The 18,183-nt window shown below is 39.7% G+C and overlaps 2 protein-coding genes across 2 annotated transcripts; one reads left to right on the forward strand and one right to left on the reverse strand.

The window, feature by feature from the left end:
* Nucleotides 1–403: 403 nt before the first annotated feature.
* On the reverse strand, nt 404–2,761 carry LOC110710584 (thioredoxin-like 3-3). Its single transcript, XM_021888910.1, has 3 exons — nt 2,034–2,761; nt 1,862–1,887; nt 404–843 (listed from the first exon to the last, which is right to left on the reverse strand). Exons 1-3 carry the CDS (start codon nt 2,133–2,135, stop codon nt 624–626), a joined length of 348 nt encoding a protein of 115 aa, XP_021744602.1. The 5' UTR covers nt 2,136–2,761; the 3' UTR covers nt 404–623.
* A 4,631-nt stretch (nt 2,762–7,392) lies between these two features.
* Nucleotides 7,393–7,836, forward strand: LOC110710643. The gene has a single exon (XM_021888967.1). The coding sequence runs from the start codon at nt 7,393–7,395 to the stop codon at nt 7,834–7,836; it is 444 nt and encodes a 147-aa protein (XP_021744659.1).
* The last annotated feature ends 10,347 nt before the right edge of the window (nt 7,837–18,183 follow it).

Below are 18,183 nucleotides of genomic sequence, written 5' to 3' on the forward strand. Positions count from 1 at the left end.
ATCAATATTTAGCCAATGCTGGCCTGGGCTAGAACGAGAATCTAAAGCTAGAGCTCAGGCCTCCTATTTTCCTTAACCAGTTAAACAGTGTTAGAAGTCCAAGTCTCTAATTATTTTTCTGTCAACCCAACTGATAGCCAGTGAAACCAGATACCCTCCACTTGTCAAAGTCCTAAAACTAATATGCCATTCATATAAGAAATAACTGGTTTGTGGAGTACCACTAGTTCACTGTGATAATGGTAGACTATTCATTAAAGGTTTATTGTATCTGTAAGTCGCAAGGATCACATAGATCGAGTTGTCAAGTAATTTCAGTATTTCACAACTTCCATATCAGAATAGATCCTCAATCAGTCAAATATGTGATCTAATAAGTGATAAAAACAATTACTCAATGATGTATCCAAGCTATGAGCTATCTATCTGTAACAACTAAAAAAATACAGGTGTTTATAGGAGTAAAGCAACATCAGGGTAAATAATCATCATCTACATTTAAATATCCAACTACATTTACATGCTTCTCAAATTTTCCAAGAAAGCTGATTTTTTTGGCTAATACATGGTTACAGAGTTAGGCTTGTCCTTTGCCATAGGTACAGTAGAGGGGAAAACTAAAATCATGAATGCAACCAAAGACGGTCACGAAGCCGTTCTTCTCCAGCTCCAAACATCTCGTCCACCCTCTCACCATCGCAGTAGAACTGAAATGTAGGAGTGTAGCGTATCTGTTGAGTGGTTTCAGGGCACTCATCTATATCAGCATAAACAAAGGAAAGCTTTGAGAACTCTTTGCTGAACTTCTGAAATGCAGGCAGGATCTGATTGCAAACTCGGCACCTGAAAAAGATTAATTATTAGTCTACTCTGAAACGTCTTAAAATTAAACCGTCTAACTTCACATAAATAATCATCCAGTGAGTAGACCATGTATAGTTTACGTTGACAGGAAAAAATCACAGGACTGCAAACATGCCGAAAGCATATGATGCTACAAACAGCTTGAAGTTATAATGGGATACTTAAAGTAAATATTCATCTTAAGACATTAAAACACAACAAATGATTGAAACCAATCAAAGCAATTACTAGCCAATTCAAAGCACAAATCCTTGAGAAGGCGTTCATGGAATCCGCCACGAATGGCACATCCAAATCCATATGTTAACTATTAAGTATCCAATTCAAGTCAATTATTGCTCACATTATTCTCAGAATCACTTTCTTTCATTCAATTAGACATAAATTACATGTACTTGTAATGAAAGCCTAATTAGTTACACCAAATCCAACCTAGAAAATGGTATCTTCAATAGTTCAATTTGACCAACAAGTCCAATACTCCAAACATAGTTCATTGCATCAAGATACCAAACCTCACTCACCTCCCACTTTGTAGGGTCGGCTACATCAATTATTGGTCACCAAAGTAAACTTGAAAGCAACAATTATTCCCTTGGTTTCAAATTCTTCTAGCCTATTAATCCGTCTATAACAATGACCAACTTACAAGGCAAAATCTTGTGTAAGACGGGTTATACAGTACTTCGTATACAACAAACTTAATCACTCCAAATTATATACAAGTCAACTTTGCAAATTTAAAAATTTAATTTAATCAAAGGCAACTATTATTCAATTTATAACAATGACCAACTTAGAAAAGAAAAACTTGTATACAATTAGTGCTTTGTATATAAAATGATAATCAACCCAAATCACATACGAGTACAAGTTAGCTTCCCAAATGAATAAATTTAATATAATCAAAGGCAAGTTAGAATATTGTACTGTATTACATTGTTCAATACAAAAAATTTATGCAAAAATATAGTCTTGGAAAAAAAATCAAACTTACCAAGAAGCACCATAATTGATTACTGCCTGCAATTAAACATAGACAGAATTTTAGACGAAGAATTTCCGATTAAATAACAAAAACCCACTTCTAATTTATGCACTCATCTTCATCCCAAATAAAAATTAAGTAGAAAAATAGAAGAAAAGGGAAAGTAACGGAGATTGATTACTGGGGTTTTGGAAGCACGAATTTGGAGAAGAACATCAGTGAATTCTTCATCAGTGGAAGGCGTTTTCAAGTTGCTCAAATCTTTGTTAACCCCACCTTCCATTTTCGCCGGAGTAGGACGTGGCTCGCCAGATTATGTTGACTGGAACCAAGTAGAGTAGTTGAGACTTGAGAGGCTCGGTTTTTTTTAGCCTTTTGTTCCTTTCTTTGTTGGTGGGCTTGGGTCATAAACACTCTTTTAAGATCCCCGTCCATATAATCCCTCCGTATATTTTGAGTGTTACGACTTCGTATTTTTTCGGAAAAATTGAAAAAAAAAAAAAAAAAAAAAAAAGTCATCTAATTTTTGCTTGTTCGTCCAAACTAATTACAATTGTAAATTATTTTTAAATAATTCAAATTTTAATAATTATTTACTCAAAATAATCCCTCCGTGATCGAATAATAATGTAATAAACAAATTTCAAAAGCCCCACCAAGGTTATTACAAAAAAAAAAAAAGCCCCACCCAGCCACACAACCCCAGTACCACCAATCCAACAACCACCTCCTAAAAGCCCAGCCATGGTCCCCCGTCTCATGCCCTCTCCGGCGCTGGAGACCCCCTTCTCTAAGCCGGAGCCAAAGCCGCTTTCCTCATAGGCCCATACCCCCACCAAAACTCCACCTCAAAACCCAAATACACCAACCCGAAACCCATAAAAATCCCCTCCCCCACCACATAAAACCCCCCAACATGCCTCCCCCACCCTCGGAACCTCTTAAATTTCTCAATCTTCCTGATAATGTCCTAAAGACGGCCTCGTCGAATTTCTCGGATCAATTTTATCGACCGTCAATTCGGTTGTCTTTTTAGCCTCGGTTATTTGGCACGGGATTGGTGCAGCACCTACGTGAGGGATGGGGTTTGTGTAGAGGTGATTAAAATTCAGGCCGGGCCGGGCCGGGCCATACCACGATTTCTCGTGCCCAAACCCGTTAAGAAGTAGCGGGCTTGTCGAGCCGGGTTCGGGCTTTTTAACTAAAATTGCGTTTTTAAGCTTGTCCAAACCCACCCTATTTTTGGGCCGGGCTAGCGGGTCGCACCAATGTTGATCACCTCTAGGTTTGTGTGCTGGTGTTGGTTACAACAAAGCCGGCGATGTTCAGGGGTGATTGGTTGTCTGTCGCCGGCGTGAATGGGGTTCCTAGAGGAATTGGTGGTGGGGGTTTTGGGAGGGATGGTGGTTTTTTTTCCTAATTTTTTTTAAGTTTTTCTATTTTTTATTTGATCTTTTTTAAAACCAATTACGTTGTGACATGTGTCACCTTAACCTGTTACGACTAGGGTTGTTCATCGGACCAAGATCGGACCGACCCGGATTGAAATGAAAACTGAAAATTAGAATTTTAAAAATCGAATACCGAACTGATTAAGCTAGGACCGAAACCAGTTTGGACCGAAAAAATCGGTCCAAAACCCTGACCGGACTGCATTGGACCAAATTAAGAATATTTTTTAAAAAATACTAAATTTTTAATATAGTTATGGAAAACACAAAAAACAGTAAAGGAAAAACTATATTGTAACATCATTTTTACGTCTTTTTTGTATGTTTAGTACAAAAAAACTTATAATGTCAAAGTTTTCTAATCCTATTAAGAATAATTTTAACCATTATTTAAGGTTTCACACATATTTTTAATAAAAAAAAATTGGTCTGGTCTAAAAATGATTTATATAGGGTTTTGGATTGGACCGCTTAACTCGGTCCGGTCCATTTTTTCAGTCCAGACCGGTTTATGAACACCCCTATTTATATCAGGTTCGATGACCGGTTGGGTCCACTTTGAGCAAATGACCTCCAAAGTTGGGATTATTTTGAGCTAACGGACAAAAGTTGAGATTATTTTTGTCAATTTTTCCTATTTTTTCACTATTTATTCTTTTCACTATTTCTTAACAACGAGCTTTTATGTGGCCGGCCGATACACACTAAAAACACTAAACAGGCAAACTCTGATTGATCGAATAATTCATGACAAACCAAGTAAGTCCTGATCAATTAATCTATTATATATATTCTTTCAATTTCTATTACTTCATATTTTGTATGTTCCGCCCTATGTATAAATCCTAGATCCATTCTTGCGAGCAACCCCTGAATAAATAACCATGACCATACGTTGTGGCCAACCACATATGAAACCTTGTGAACGAAATAATCCTTAATATGACTGGCCACACGATATGATCAGGTGCATATAAGAATTTGTATTTTCTGTAAACAAGACAAAACCTCATTAATATATAACATATTACCTTAACATTAAATCACCTAGTGTTTATCTATGACTATATCTATGTTTAATTTTCCTCAAAAAGAGAAATTGTGTGTTTATCTATATCTTTCTTTCAATACATAAGATGTAACCTTCAACATTAGTTCATTGTGTGTGTCATCATTATTTATCCATTACGAAGTTGCCACGACAACACATGACTTTGTCTTGTAATATCTTTGTCATGTTTACTTAACTCTTTAACTCTTGCCAAAGTGCCTTGTGTTTAGCCGCGTATTAAACCATTTAAGGTACTATTAGAAATTAAATTTGGAATTATTCTCACCATTCGTCCATGTTATGCCACAACACTCCCATGATATTCTATACATCTGTACATACCGTGCATAAGATGGGAACGTAGGATTCGAGTCATTCAACCATTTTAATCATTACCTTACATAATTATATACTCGAATGATATATATATACATTCGAGTATATAATTATGTATATATATATATATACACACGCCGTAGTAATTACGTTTATATTGCCTAATTGTCTTGACTAAAACTAGCTCGTGGAATTTCCATCACTTTAGTAATTTTGGACAGTTGGAAAAGGACCAGCAACTGATCTTCACAAGCTTATCTTTGGGTCAATTAGTTTTGGTAACACGTCGAACATAAAATATAACACGAGCAAATGTTCATATTAGCTGTCTTCTTTAGTCATTTGACTCATTTCCATTCGTACTTTGGATTTTGGGGTAGATTAGATATTAAAAGTTGGTGGGCTTTTCTTTTGTGATATTCATTGGTTTATCGTATAGTTTTATAAATTTTGGAGAAGTCAATAATAATCACCAAAAATGAAGAACATGTGTGTAAATTGTACCCTTAAAAAAGTGCATTATTAAGTTTATACAACTAAGTCTCCAAAGTAATAATTAGTAACTTTCTCCAAGTAATTACTACTCTTTTGAAGCAACTTTTTATTAGTTTGGGCGATGTTTAGATTTATTGACAATCAGTAATTACTTTTAAAATTATGATTGAGCCTTGATTTAATTAACTTTCATTTAGTAATACATTATATTGTCAAAATATATTATTTCTGTTTGCAATGGGTTGTATACTTCTATGTATGCCTCTATATGTTTCTTGTTTATGTGTATCCGTAGTGGATGATATAAAATGAGAACCAACAAAAGAATGACAGCGTTACATAGCATACATTTAAATTTAATGCCGCTTTTTATTACTTAAAAAGTTATTATTGTATTAACACATTTGGAATATTAGTATTATACAAATATCGACATCAGTGAAGTATTATATAATCAAGCAAATTAAAAATATTTAGCCATTACTTTGTCTTTGATCTATGCAAAAATCTTGCCATAATTTACAAAATATATAATATTCAAAATAGTACAATTGTTCGTCGTATAAAAGTTAAAGCAACAATAATATTAGATTTTGCCCTAGTTCTTAAATTCTCATGCACTATGAGTTCAACCTTGGTTAATTAGGGTGGTCAGCTTTTATTTCCTTCTTCTTTCAAAACTACCTTATTAAGATGGAATATAGTATAAGCCAATAGAACCCGATGCAGCAAGCAAGATCATTTAAAAGTAAAAGAAAGATACGGAGTAAGAGAATTCTCAATCTCAAAATGTAACCATTCCGATAAAATAGGATTATATAAGCTCATGTCGAATAAAATTCATATAATACTTGTACCAAATACTACCTATTTCTTGACTTGCAAATTTGCAATAGGCTGTATTTGTACAAAAATTATTACAATGATTCAATTACAACTAAAGAGAAAAGAATGTTGTACAATGACATGCTACCTTTTTGTTAATGTCAAACTTAGCTCTTGAAGTCTAAGATACAACCAATGAAACAAGTACCCAGTTATAATTTTAATTTGTATTTGTTGCTTGGTTGAATATTATTTGAACTTCCTTAATGTAAGTCCGAGAAGGTAGTGTACGGGATATACCGGTAGCATCTATAATATGCCGGTAAAAGAGTGTTGTGTAGTTTAAAGTCCTCGTTAATCATTGAATAATTCATGTCCTTACCGGCATCAGTCTCTGCCACGTGAAGAGTTGCTTCTCGGAACGTGGCATGTCCCTCTGACACGTGGAGAGTCGCTTGGTGCCGCGTAGGCACCTGCTATTTACAAGGTCGGGGTGCCACTTGCTTGGTTGTGTTTCTATAAATACTCAAGCAAATCCTCACTTCAAGGGTAGAATCTCTCTCTCTCTCTCTAAAACACTTTCTCTCTCTTCTTTCACTTTCTTCTCACAAAGGTACTGACTTTAGCATCGGAGTGGTTATTCCCGGATAACCCCGGGTTAGCTAATCTGTATTGGGTGTGTAGGTGAGCAATTGGACGGTAAACCATTACCAGCCCTCGGACATCAACGGAAGCAGAAATCAGCAGGAACAATTGGCGCTAGAAGGAGGGGATAGTAATAATTTCTATCGTCCAATAGAACCTCTCACAGTTATGGAAGGAAGTAAGGAAACTACTGTACCGGTACCGGAGGTTGATAACCAGTAGTATGATAATAGTATCTTAAATGCTAACGCGAATAAAACTGTAAACAGCCTACCAGAAATCGTGGTCGAGGATGAAACTCATCTCCTTCACGGCAACACAACGAACATGCCCTTAACGCCTGACCGCAATAAAGCAGTGACCCCAGATCCCTTGGAAGGGTTTACCCCGGAGGAACTAGAGATAACAGCTAGGGTCATGCGGGCTATGTTTAAGAAAAGAAAGGAAGCCGAGTTAGCGGCAGGGGAGGTACTGGCTGATGTACCGAAAAAGCCGCTAATAGTGAACCTAGAGAGTCAGTTCAATCAGGCGGGACAGCAACAACCGTCAAGGAGCCGGGGCCGAGAGACCATACCGGCTGAGCGCCAAATCACGCAAGACGCCCAGGGGGGGATTCAGGTTCCTATCGGCATGAAGTTTTCAGTGGCTTGGAAAGGCGGGCAGCCAGGGCGATCATCAGGCCCAGGATATCTCCGTTCACACAAGAGGTACTTGACCAACAAATGGAGAAAATAAAGATGTCGTCCTGTACGTATGACGGTAAGGGGGACCCTAAGCGGTATGTAGCTGCTTTTGAGAGTCACATGTTGCTATATACCGACACCGATGCTGTGTGGTGTAAAGTTTTCCCTACGACTCTTACCGAGGCAACTTCGGATTGGTTCTCCAATTTAGAGCCGGGATCAATCGACTACTTTGAGACCTTGGTGGAGTTGTTCACGGGTCAGTACATAAGTAATAGTGCGAGACAAAGGACATCTGGCGAGCTCATGGCTATTCAGCAACGAAAAGAGCAATCGCTTAGAGATTTCATTAGGCGCTTCAATAACGAGGCTAACACCATACCAAAATTGCAGCAAGAAATTGCCGTGATGGCGTTGATGAATGGACCGGGTGACAACGACTTCAAAAAATATATGTCGCGGAAGTCTTTCCCAAACTTAGGGGTAGCATTTGCCTAGGCTCACGAATACATAAAAAGTGAGGAACTGCTGAAAACGAGCCGTCAGATATCTTCAGCAGAACCCTCCAGAAGCCAAAGTGATAATAGCCCAAACGCCAGATGGGTGGGATAAGCAGGGTACTGCCGCAAGGCCAGCGGAGATCTGGAAAATCGACAAGGGGATTGGGCCGTTATAGCAGTTATACGCAGTTAAACACCCCGAGAGCGGCAATTTATTCAATAAACCAGAATAGAGAAGATTGGAGTCGACTGGCGCCGATGATAAGGAAGGGCCGGGACGTGAAGAAATATTGCATGTTTCATAGAGATGTTGGTCATTAAACCGAAGATTGTGTTCAATTAAAGGAGAACATTGAAGATCTCATAAGGAAGGGGCGATTGTCCCAGTATCGTACTCAGGCGGGTCCCAGCCGACAGCAAAATTCACAGCCTAGGCAAACCAAGTACCGAAAGCAGGGAGATTCATCAACGCAAGATGATGCTTACAGGGAGAATCATGCGGAAACATCCAGAAAGGGAGGTAATCCGACAGGGCACAAATAACAATCGATGTTATTTCGGGAGGACCGGTATACAGGGGTTCTGTAAGTGGGGCGAAGAAAAGTTTGTCAGAATACCGGCATCTAGTGAACGCATTGAGCGTAGAGGAACGACCTCGACCTTCTCCCATGTCTTCTATATCTTTTTCTAAGGAAGATGCTAAGGGAATAGTCTTCCCTCATGATGATCCATTGGTGCTGATATTGACGGTAAATGGAGCAGATATCAAGCGGGCTCTCGTTGATGGCGGGAGTTCCGCCAATATCTTATTTTCTAGAGCTTTTGACGCCATGAGAATTGGCCGAAAATACTTAACGCCAGTGTCCTATCCCGTGATAGGCTTCAACGGATCAACGGTAAGACCTGAGGGTAGTATAGCTCTTCAGGTTCGAATGGGAGAGGGGCCGACAGTGAGAGATGTTATGGCGGAGTTTTTGGTGATTGATGTGCCATCCGCTTACAACGCCATTGTCGGTAGGAATTTAATTCATGACATGCAAGCTGTGGTCTCGACGTACCATTTAACAATGGTATATGTGTCCAACGCGGGAACGACAGAGCGCGTACGAGGTAGTCAAACTATGGCAAGAGAGTGTTATGTTTCAGCACTAAAGCAGTCTAGCCGACATCCAACTTGTGAACAGACACCATCCAAGCGAGAACGAGTTCCCTCCGCACACGATTTGGCCATGGAAAATTTCGATACTCGACCGTTAACCGCGCCACGTCCTTCCTTAGGAGGCGAGACCGTAGAGATCGAATTGCAGCCCGGGGTTTCCGGGAGGGTAGTGCGTATTGGGTCCGATATGGATGTCGACACGCGTTTCCATTTGGTGGAATTGTTACGAGAAAATGCTGATGTGTTTGCTTTCTCGGCAGACGAGATGCCCGAGATACATCCCGACGTCATTGTGCATAAGCTAAATGTCGACAGAAGAGCGAGACCTGTTCGATAGAAGAAAAGGAACTTCTCAACAGAGAAAATGGAGGCTATTCAGTCAGAGGTGAATAAATTGCTAGCGGCAGGGTTTATCGAACCCTGCACATACCCAGAATGGTTAGCAAATGTGGTTATGGTAAAAAAGCCGTCAGAGAAATGGAGAATGTGTGTGGACTTTACGGACTTGAACATAGCCTGCCCGAAAGATTGTTATCCCTTGCCGAGGATAGATAGATTGGTAGATTCAACTTCCGGTCACACGCTATTGAGTTTTATGGACGCTTTCTTCGGGTATCATCAGGTCAGCTTATATGAGCCAGATCGAACCAAGGCGGCATTCATTACCGATTCCGGAGTTTTCTGTTACAGGGCTATTGCCGTTTGGATTGAGAAATGCAGGGGCTACGTATCAGAAGCTGGTCGACAAGGTGTTTGCGAATCAGAAAGGAAAGAATGTGGAAGTGTATATGGATGATTCAATTGTGAAAAGCCGTTTGGCTACAGATCACGTCACTGATTTGAGAGAAACTTTTGAAACTCTTCGACGCTACCGGATGAAGTTAAACCCGGAGAAGTGTGTGTTTGGCGTCCGGTCAGGAAAGTTTCTCGGGTTCATGGTGAGCGAAAGGGGGATAGACGCTAACCCCGATAAGATTGAGGCGATTCTTAGTTTACCAGAACCAAAGTGCATAAAAGATGTACAAAAGCTCACTGGTCGAATGGTTGCATTAACGAGATTCATCAGCAAGTCAGCTGACAAAGCCTTACCATTCTTCGTGATCTTGCGTCAGAACAAGCTGTTTGAACGGGGGAAGGACCAATCCAAGGCGTTCCAGGCTGTGAAAAATCACTTGAGGTCCTTACCCACCGTCGCAAGGCTGGAACAAGGAGAAACATTGCAGCTTTATATTTCCGCGTCAGCAAAGACGGCAGCAGCGGTGCTCCTAGTGGAACGACAAAAAACCCAACTGTCAATCTACTTTGTGAGCCACGTTTTAAATGCTGCCAAGATACGTTACCCGTTAGTAGAGAAGATCGCGTACGCAGTAGTTGTGGCCGCACGAAAGTTGCGTCCTTACTTCGATGCACATGCAATTGATATCTTAACGAATCAGCAGTTAGAGAAGTCTTTGCAGAAGATGGAAACGTCTGGACGTTTGCTTAAATGGGCGATTGAATTCTCTGAATATGTTATTGCGTATAAACCAAGGGTATCAATCAAAGCCCTGGCTTTGTCTGACTTCATTGTAGAAACGTCTTATTATGAAGAGAAGGATGGTACTGGCATATGGAAGGTATCAGTTGACGGCTCGTCTGCTTCAACCGGCTCCGGGGCTGGAGTAATTATGATCTCTCCCCAGGGAGATGTGTTCGAGTATGCTGTCAAGTTCAAGTTCAAAGCCTTGAATAATGAGGCAGAATATGAAGCAGCGTTGGCAGGGATACAGCTATGCATATCTGCTGAACAAAGCGTATTGAGATGACAACTGACTCGCAACTAGTAGCAAATCAGTTCAATGGCACTTACGAAACTCGAGAGCCGAGCATGACGGCATATTTGGCAAAACTCAAGAGTGTTACATCTGGTCTGGAATATTTCGAAATCAAGTTGGTTCCTCGAGCAATGAACACGCAGGCAGACGCACTGGCTAAACTTGCAAGTTCAATCTTCAACGACTTAGAGAGGAAGGTTATGGTAGAGGTCTTGAAAGAAAGGAGTATTGATGAACAGCCTCCTAAGGATGTAAATTGTACGACTGCAGGTCGAGAATGGTATGATGATATCTTGGCTTACAAGGTACATAACGTCCTTCCTGCCGATAAGACGAAGGCAAGAAAGATCCAGAAAGATAGCGTGTGGTTTATTATGTTCCGAGGCTTGCTGTATAAACGGGGGTTTTTGCTACCGTTGCGAAGGTGTGTAACAGCATATGAGTCGGCAAGGCTGATAGAACAAAGACACGAGGGTGATTGCGGTAATCATGCGAGGGGTCGGTCGATGTCCTTGGAAGCAATGAAGCGGGGTTACTATTGGCCGACAATGAATGCAGATACCATGGAGTACGTTAAAAAATGTTATAAATGCCAGAAGTATGGGCCGGTGATTAATCAACCTCCAAATGATTTAACACCTATTCTTAACCCAATTCCGTTTGCTCAGTGGGGAATGGACATTATCGGGCCGTTTACATCGGCAACAGGTGGCCGCAAGTTTTTTATTGTAGGGATAGACTACTTCACCAAATGGATAGAAGTGGAACCGATAGCAAACATTACAGCGACTGAGGTAAAAAAGTTCATCTGGAAGAACATCTTTACACGATTCGGATTGCCGACAACAATGGTGTTTGATCACGGATCATAATTTGACTGTAGCCCGGTAAAGAACTTTTTAAGCATATACAAAGTGAAGTTTGCGTATGTGGCGGTATGTCACCCGCAGTCAAATGGCCAGGCTGAGGCCGCTAACAAGCAGATACTAGGGGCAGTTAAGAAAAAAGTAAAAGACGTCAAAGGCTTGTGGGCGGATCTGATACCTGAGATTTTGTGGGCGAACCGTACGACAACAAGAGAAACTACAAGGGAATCACCTTTCAACCTTTCTTTTGGCTCAGAGGCAGTGTTTCCGGCGGAAGTGGGACTTCCTACTTTCCGGGTACAACACTTCTACGAAAGTCAAAATGATTTGTTGCTTCGACAGCAATTGGATTTTCTACCGGAAGTGAGGCTGACGGCCACCATAAAATCTGCGGCATAAAAAAACCAGATGAGCCACGCTTATAATCGGCGCGTCAATTATCGACCCATGGAAGATGGTGATTTAGTTCTGCGTAGAACGGCCGCAACCGGCAAAGGGAACGTAGAGGGTAAATTTACTGTAACCTGGGAAGGGCCTTACCAAGTATATGAAGCACTCCGGCAAGGGTCTTATCGGCTTATGACCCTTGAAGGAGTACCCCTGAAGAATGTCTGGAACGCTAGTGTGTTAAAGAAGTATTTCATGTGAAGTTTAAATGTGTTCTATTTTGTGTAGTATAATTTTTGATGACATGTTGTCATACGTATGTTTATGGCATTTACTAGCATTGTAACCTATTTTAATACCTATGAAATACAGTAACTCTGCCTACTTTCAATACGATCTGATCACAGCCTAGCTAGCTGACTCGGTCGTTCAAGTGAGGGATAAATAATGACATGAAATAATAATGGACCTCAAGGGGGTGCGATTTGATCCACTGCCTTTGCTCAGCCTGACAAAGGTTGGATACTTTATCTCGCTATGTTTCACATCTGATATTCAATACAGGCATTACAGAGTTTTCCCAAAATTTATTTATGAATAAATTTTGCCGAAAAACTCGGGGAGTATTATTGGTAAGGTGTAACTTGAAAATACCGATAACAGAGTTGAGTACGGGCATTATTTGGTTTTTCAAAATTTTATTTACAAATAAAATGCCGAAAGGTGTAACTTTAAAATGCTGAAAAGCGTAAATTTGTATTAAAAACCGAGAGAATAGCTAAAAAACGATTCATCAAGTGTTAGTTAAAAGGTAAGCAATGACCATTGTATAAACAAAATACGCACGCTAGTAAGAATTATGGTAAAGAAATAAATAAACTAAGTACTAAGAGATAATTGTTTTAAATACAGAAGTACGCAGATAAGTATTCAACGGTTAAAAGAAAAATGTTGCATAATACAGACAAATATAATTGTTTGAAGCACAGATACAGATTCAGACAAATATAAAAGTCCAACGATGACCGCCCTCCTTGTTAATTCTTTTCGGCTTCCTTTGTTGTTTCAGCCGCGTTAACGGGCTCTTTCACAGTTTCATTGTTGGAGGGATCGGCAGACCCATCTTTACCAGCATGAGTGGTAACAGGGCTACTGATAAGGCCGTCATCAAACTCTACTTCTGGCAATTCGCGTGGGTCTAATTTTGTTATCACAGCATGCGGTGGGAGCTCGTCAAAATATTCACTCTCATAGCTGGTAGGAGAGTGGTTCATTTCTTCATTAAAATCTTTCTCGACGGCCTACCATTTCGTCGAGTCCCACCCCTCAGCTTTGCACACACAGCGATGCGCAGAGACCCAACTGGAAGTGTACCGGTCAACCAACAAGTTGGCATAAAGATCGGTCTGCAGGAACCGATTAAAGGCTCGGCGCCTGATTCCCGGCTTATCACGCTCCATTTCCTCAACTTTGCTGACCAGCTTCGCCTTAGCCTCCCTCTCGTCCTTCAGACTTTGCTCGAGGCTGGCTACCTTCTTTTGTAAATGCTCCTAGTTCGTCAGCTTCTTGTTTAGCTCAGACACTTGCTTTTGCAAGGTCTTCATATCAGATTTAACCTTATCGCGCTCCTTGATGACGAGTTTGCAAGCGTCATCAGCCTTCTTCAGCTTGGTCTCGGCGTTATCGGCGGCGCGCTGATAATGCTGGTACATGTGTACCACTTCGACAGTAGAGTTGACGGTGTAGTTGACGATAAACAGAAATTTTCGTTAGTAAAATAATAATAATAATAATAATAATAATAATAATAATAATAATAAAAAATAATAATAATAACAATAATAATATAACAATAATAATAAATATAAACAACAATATAAGTAACACGGACATATTATAGGAGTTTATAGGTACTACGCAGCGGAAATAATCATGAATCATATTCATATAGCACCTAACCAAGGATCTCATGCATAACACATAAAGAGTAAGAATAATACCTTTGAAGCGTGATTCCACCGGTGATCGAGCAAGAACTAGGGAGATAAAGAACCTCAAGTGTGATTCCTCTACTTGGTCCACGGGCACAGATTAAGACCTCCACTAATGCTAGTTAGTTGCAATTGAAACCTTCAATTGACCTTCTACGGAGATGAACGAACAACGAACTAGCCAAGGACCACCGCGCAACACCACGAGGACCACTAGGGTGGCCGGCCGTGGGTGAGAGGGGAGAAAGAGGGCCGTGAGTTTGAGAGGGGAGAGGACTTTGGATGATGGTTGCTTAGATTCACAATTCACTGTATGTTAATTGTGACTTAATTAATCAACCCTAGGCATGACTATTATTTATAGATCATATCTCTAAATAATAGTCCAAGTCAAAGCCCAATTCCTAATCCCGCTCAAACTACACTTAGCCCAATCATACTTATGACTAATTAAATGCTCATGAGGCCCATTAATGGGCCTCTAACTTGCTTAACCCATTACCCTTGTGTGTGACCTTATAGGATCCATTCTAAAGGGCTTTGGACTATTTAACTAGCCCAAAGATCATCTCTCATAGTCTAGAAACAGAGGACGACGCCCCAATAGGATGAACTTATTATCTCCATAATAATGATCCTGTGAAATTATTCCACAATTAATTAGATGTTCATCAAATTCTTGGGTTAAATATTCACCATCACGATCAGATCGTAATGCCTTGATTGTTTTCCCAAGTTGGTTTTGTACCTCATTCTGGAATTCTTAGAAATTTTCAAAGGCTTCCAACTTCTGCTTCATTAAGTAAACATATCCATATCTACTTGAATCATCAGTAAAAGTAATGAAGTATCTATATTGACCCCTAGCTTTTGAACTCATTGTTCCACATACATCCGTATGTATGAGTCCCAAAAGGTCACTTGCTCTTTCACCTACATCCGTAAAGGGTGACTTAGTCATTTTACCAAGCAAGCATGACTCACAATTTTCAAATGATTCATAATCAAAGGAAGAAAGGAGTCCATCCTTTTGTAATTTCTGGATGCGCTTTTGGTTGATTTGACTAAGCCTACAATGCCATAGGTAAGATGGGTTTGAATCATCTGTTCTTTGCTTTTTATGATCAATGCTATAGACATGAGTTGTATATTCTAAGACATACAAACCATTAATTAATTTTACGTTAGCATATAACATATTTTCTTTAGAAATAAAACAACATTTGTCTCTTATTTCAAATGAAAATCCTTCAGAATCTAAAACAGGAACTGAAATAATGTTTTTAGTTATTGTTGGTACATAATAACAGTTATTAAGCACCAAAATAAGCCCAGAGGGAAGTCTCAAGTGATAACTTCCAATAGCAAGTGCAGCAACTTTTGCTCCATTTCCTACTCGAAGCGTTACTTCCCCTTTTGCTAACTTCTTACTTTCTCTCAAGCCCTACACGTTATTAACGGTGTGAGCACCACAACCGATATCAAATACCCAAGTGGAAGATGAAGTAAGATTAATTTCTACAACAAAAACATCAAGTAACTCTTTACCTTCTATTTTCACTGGTGTATAATGGGGACACCCTGGTGTGTGGCGAAGCCAATCACCACAATAGAAGCATTCTCTTTGTCTCCTCTTCAGGTACTCCTCAGCATGGTTGAGTAAAAGGTTGACTAATGTCACAGTCGAGCCCTCATCATTATGAGTGAGCCTAACTATATCAAAACCATTGTGGAGTGAGAACAAGATTATATCATGCTCGGAGTCATCATCGAACGGTTTCCCAAGGACGTCCATTTGATTGAACAAATCAATCATTTCAAGGACATGGGTCCTCACTAACTGACCAGGCATGAGTTTCTTAGCCATAATCTTACAATGAACATTGTAAGCCTCATACCTAATGCTGTCAGTCCAGGAATAGTAAATCTGAGGGATCGAATTAACGATCTCTCTTACATTATGATCTCTGAAGCCTCCACTTCCTAATGCCCCAATGCCACCTCGACAGATAGCACGAAGACATTGATACAAGTTGGTTACCTCATAGTGCCTGAATCTTCTTCTCCAACAACTTGGAATAGATTCTAAAATGAGTTGTCTGATTTTCTCTGCATCTGAAACAATTTCAGCATGCCTTTCAGCTGTATAACCCTTAGTATAATCGCTCTCAACAGATATATATAAACGAGATTCAAGCCTATGGCTTGTAAGAACTCTTCTCAACTCGCTTTCCCATTCCCTGAAGTTTCTGAGATTAAGCCTTAAATTAAGTTTCGTTGGCAAAATAGCGTTGTCGTTATGGTTATTCATCTACAAACAAAAACAAAACAAGGCAAAGTTCAATAATTATGTTTAAAAATCTTAAAGTACCATAAGCGATGTTAATAGTTGGTAACTTTAAAACATTTATTCAATGTTAATTGATCCCTATTGAATAAAATGATTCCAAGATCCTTTAATTGTGCAATAATTGACCGGACTTTAGCCCTACCATCAACCATTACATTTTCAAGGTGAGTAAACTCTTTACTGATTACAACTCTTTGTAATTCTTGGTTGAATAATTACCCATCACATGTTTAATTATTACCCTTAGCTTCAAGGTTCTAAACTCTTTAGGTAACCTCGTTGAGTATAACCAATTAAAAGTGTAAAATTTGTTTTACCCCCACCCCCCTAAGATATAATATGACACCCAGCTTTAGCATGACCCATCATAAATATCGAAGGTTTCATCGGGTTTTTGATTGGAAAAGCTACCTCAATATTACTGGGACCTAGATTTATTATGTTGTGATTATTTAGTGAACTCTAACGCATCATCAATCAACATAAATAAAATCTAACATGCATAATCTACTAATGCATAAATAAAACATGACATAGTATGGCCCCTTAATCCTAAGAAAAACTAATAAAGCAAAAGGCTCCCACTTGAACCTTCATGGATCTCATCCATCTTGCTCCTTTGGGCCTTCACTCCATGGATTTCTTGGATTAACTGCAACCTGTAATACTATTCTATTCTATTTACTACTTAAATAAATAAAATAAATTACAAAAATACTTAACGGTACGCAGACCGTATTTAGATTACAAAAATATGAAACGATGCGCAGATCGTATTTAGAATCTATGGGCCATACTTGTCTTTATATATAGCAATAAATAATATCATATATTATAAAGTGCCACATAATTAATCACTCATCATGCTTTCCTAAACTATAACATCGAATGATCATAATTGAGGAAACATGACATAAAATATCTCATATTTTTAATTTATTACTGTAATTAGATAATATCATATATTATTCATTACCAATTATAAAATAGGAAAAATGGAAAAGAAAAATCCAACCTTTGTACTTTTTCCTTACAAAAATCCAACCTTCATTTTATTCCTGAAAAATCCAACCTTTATACCCCTCCTTCTCCAACAGGTCCATTTTACCTGTGACCTGATAAACAGGTTAATTTTTTTTTTATTGTCTTATTTTCCCTTTTAACTCCTCTTCTTTCCCTCCTCTCACCTCAAACACTGAAACCACCCACCCCACCTCCGCCACCACCACCACCACTCATCACCGTTGTGGTAACCTCTCCTCCCTTCCCTCACTCTCATTCTTCCTCTCTATTTCTCTCTCACCCTCGTCTCCATGGGGCTTGCGAAGGGTGGGATGGGCAAGCTAGTGGTGGTCGTTCGGGAAAAGGGCTTTTTTTGGGCTGTGTTATAGGTAGATCGGGGAGGTTTTTAGGGGCTAGATTTCAGGTGGGGAGGGTTTCGGGGTTAAAGGAATCGATGGGGGTTTGATTTGGGTGGCTGACATGACGGAAAAGGGGTTTTTTTTTGAATTTTTTTGGCTGCTAGGCGGTTTGCGGGGTGTGCGTTTTTGTTGGTTGCTCGGTGGTGGAGATGGTGACTGGGCGTGCGTGTTGGTAGATGGGTTGTGGAGTTGGTGGTTGTGCGTTTTTGTTGTTGGTTGGGTGTGTGTGTTGGTGGCAGGGGAAGGTGGTGGTGGTGTGAGTTGGGTTTCGGTGGTTGTGCATTTTGGTGGTGTGTGCGTTGGTCCTGATGGGCGGTGGGCGTGAAGGGGAGGGAGGAAGAGAGGGAGTGGTGTGGA

The sequence above is a fragment of the Chenopodium quinoa genome, unplaced genomic scaffold, assembly GCF_001683475.1.
Source record: "Chenopodium quinoa cultivar QQ74 unplaced genomic scaffold, ASM168347v1, whole genome shotgun sequence".
NCBI classification, from domain to species: Eukaryota; Viridiplantae; Streptophyta; class Magnoliopsida; order Caryophyllales; family Amaranthaceae; genus Chenopodium; species Chenopodium quinoa.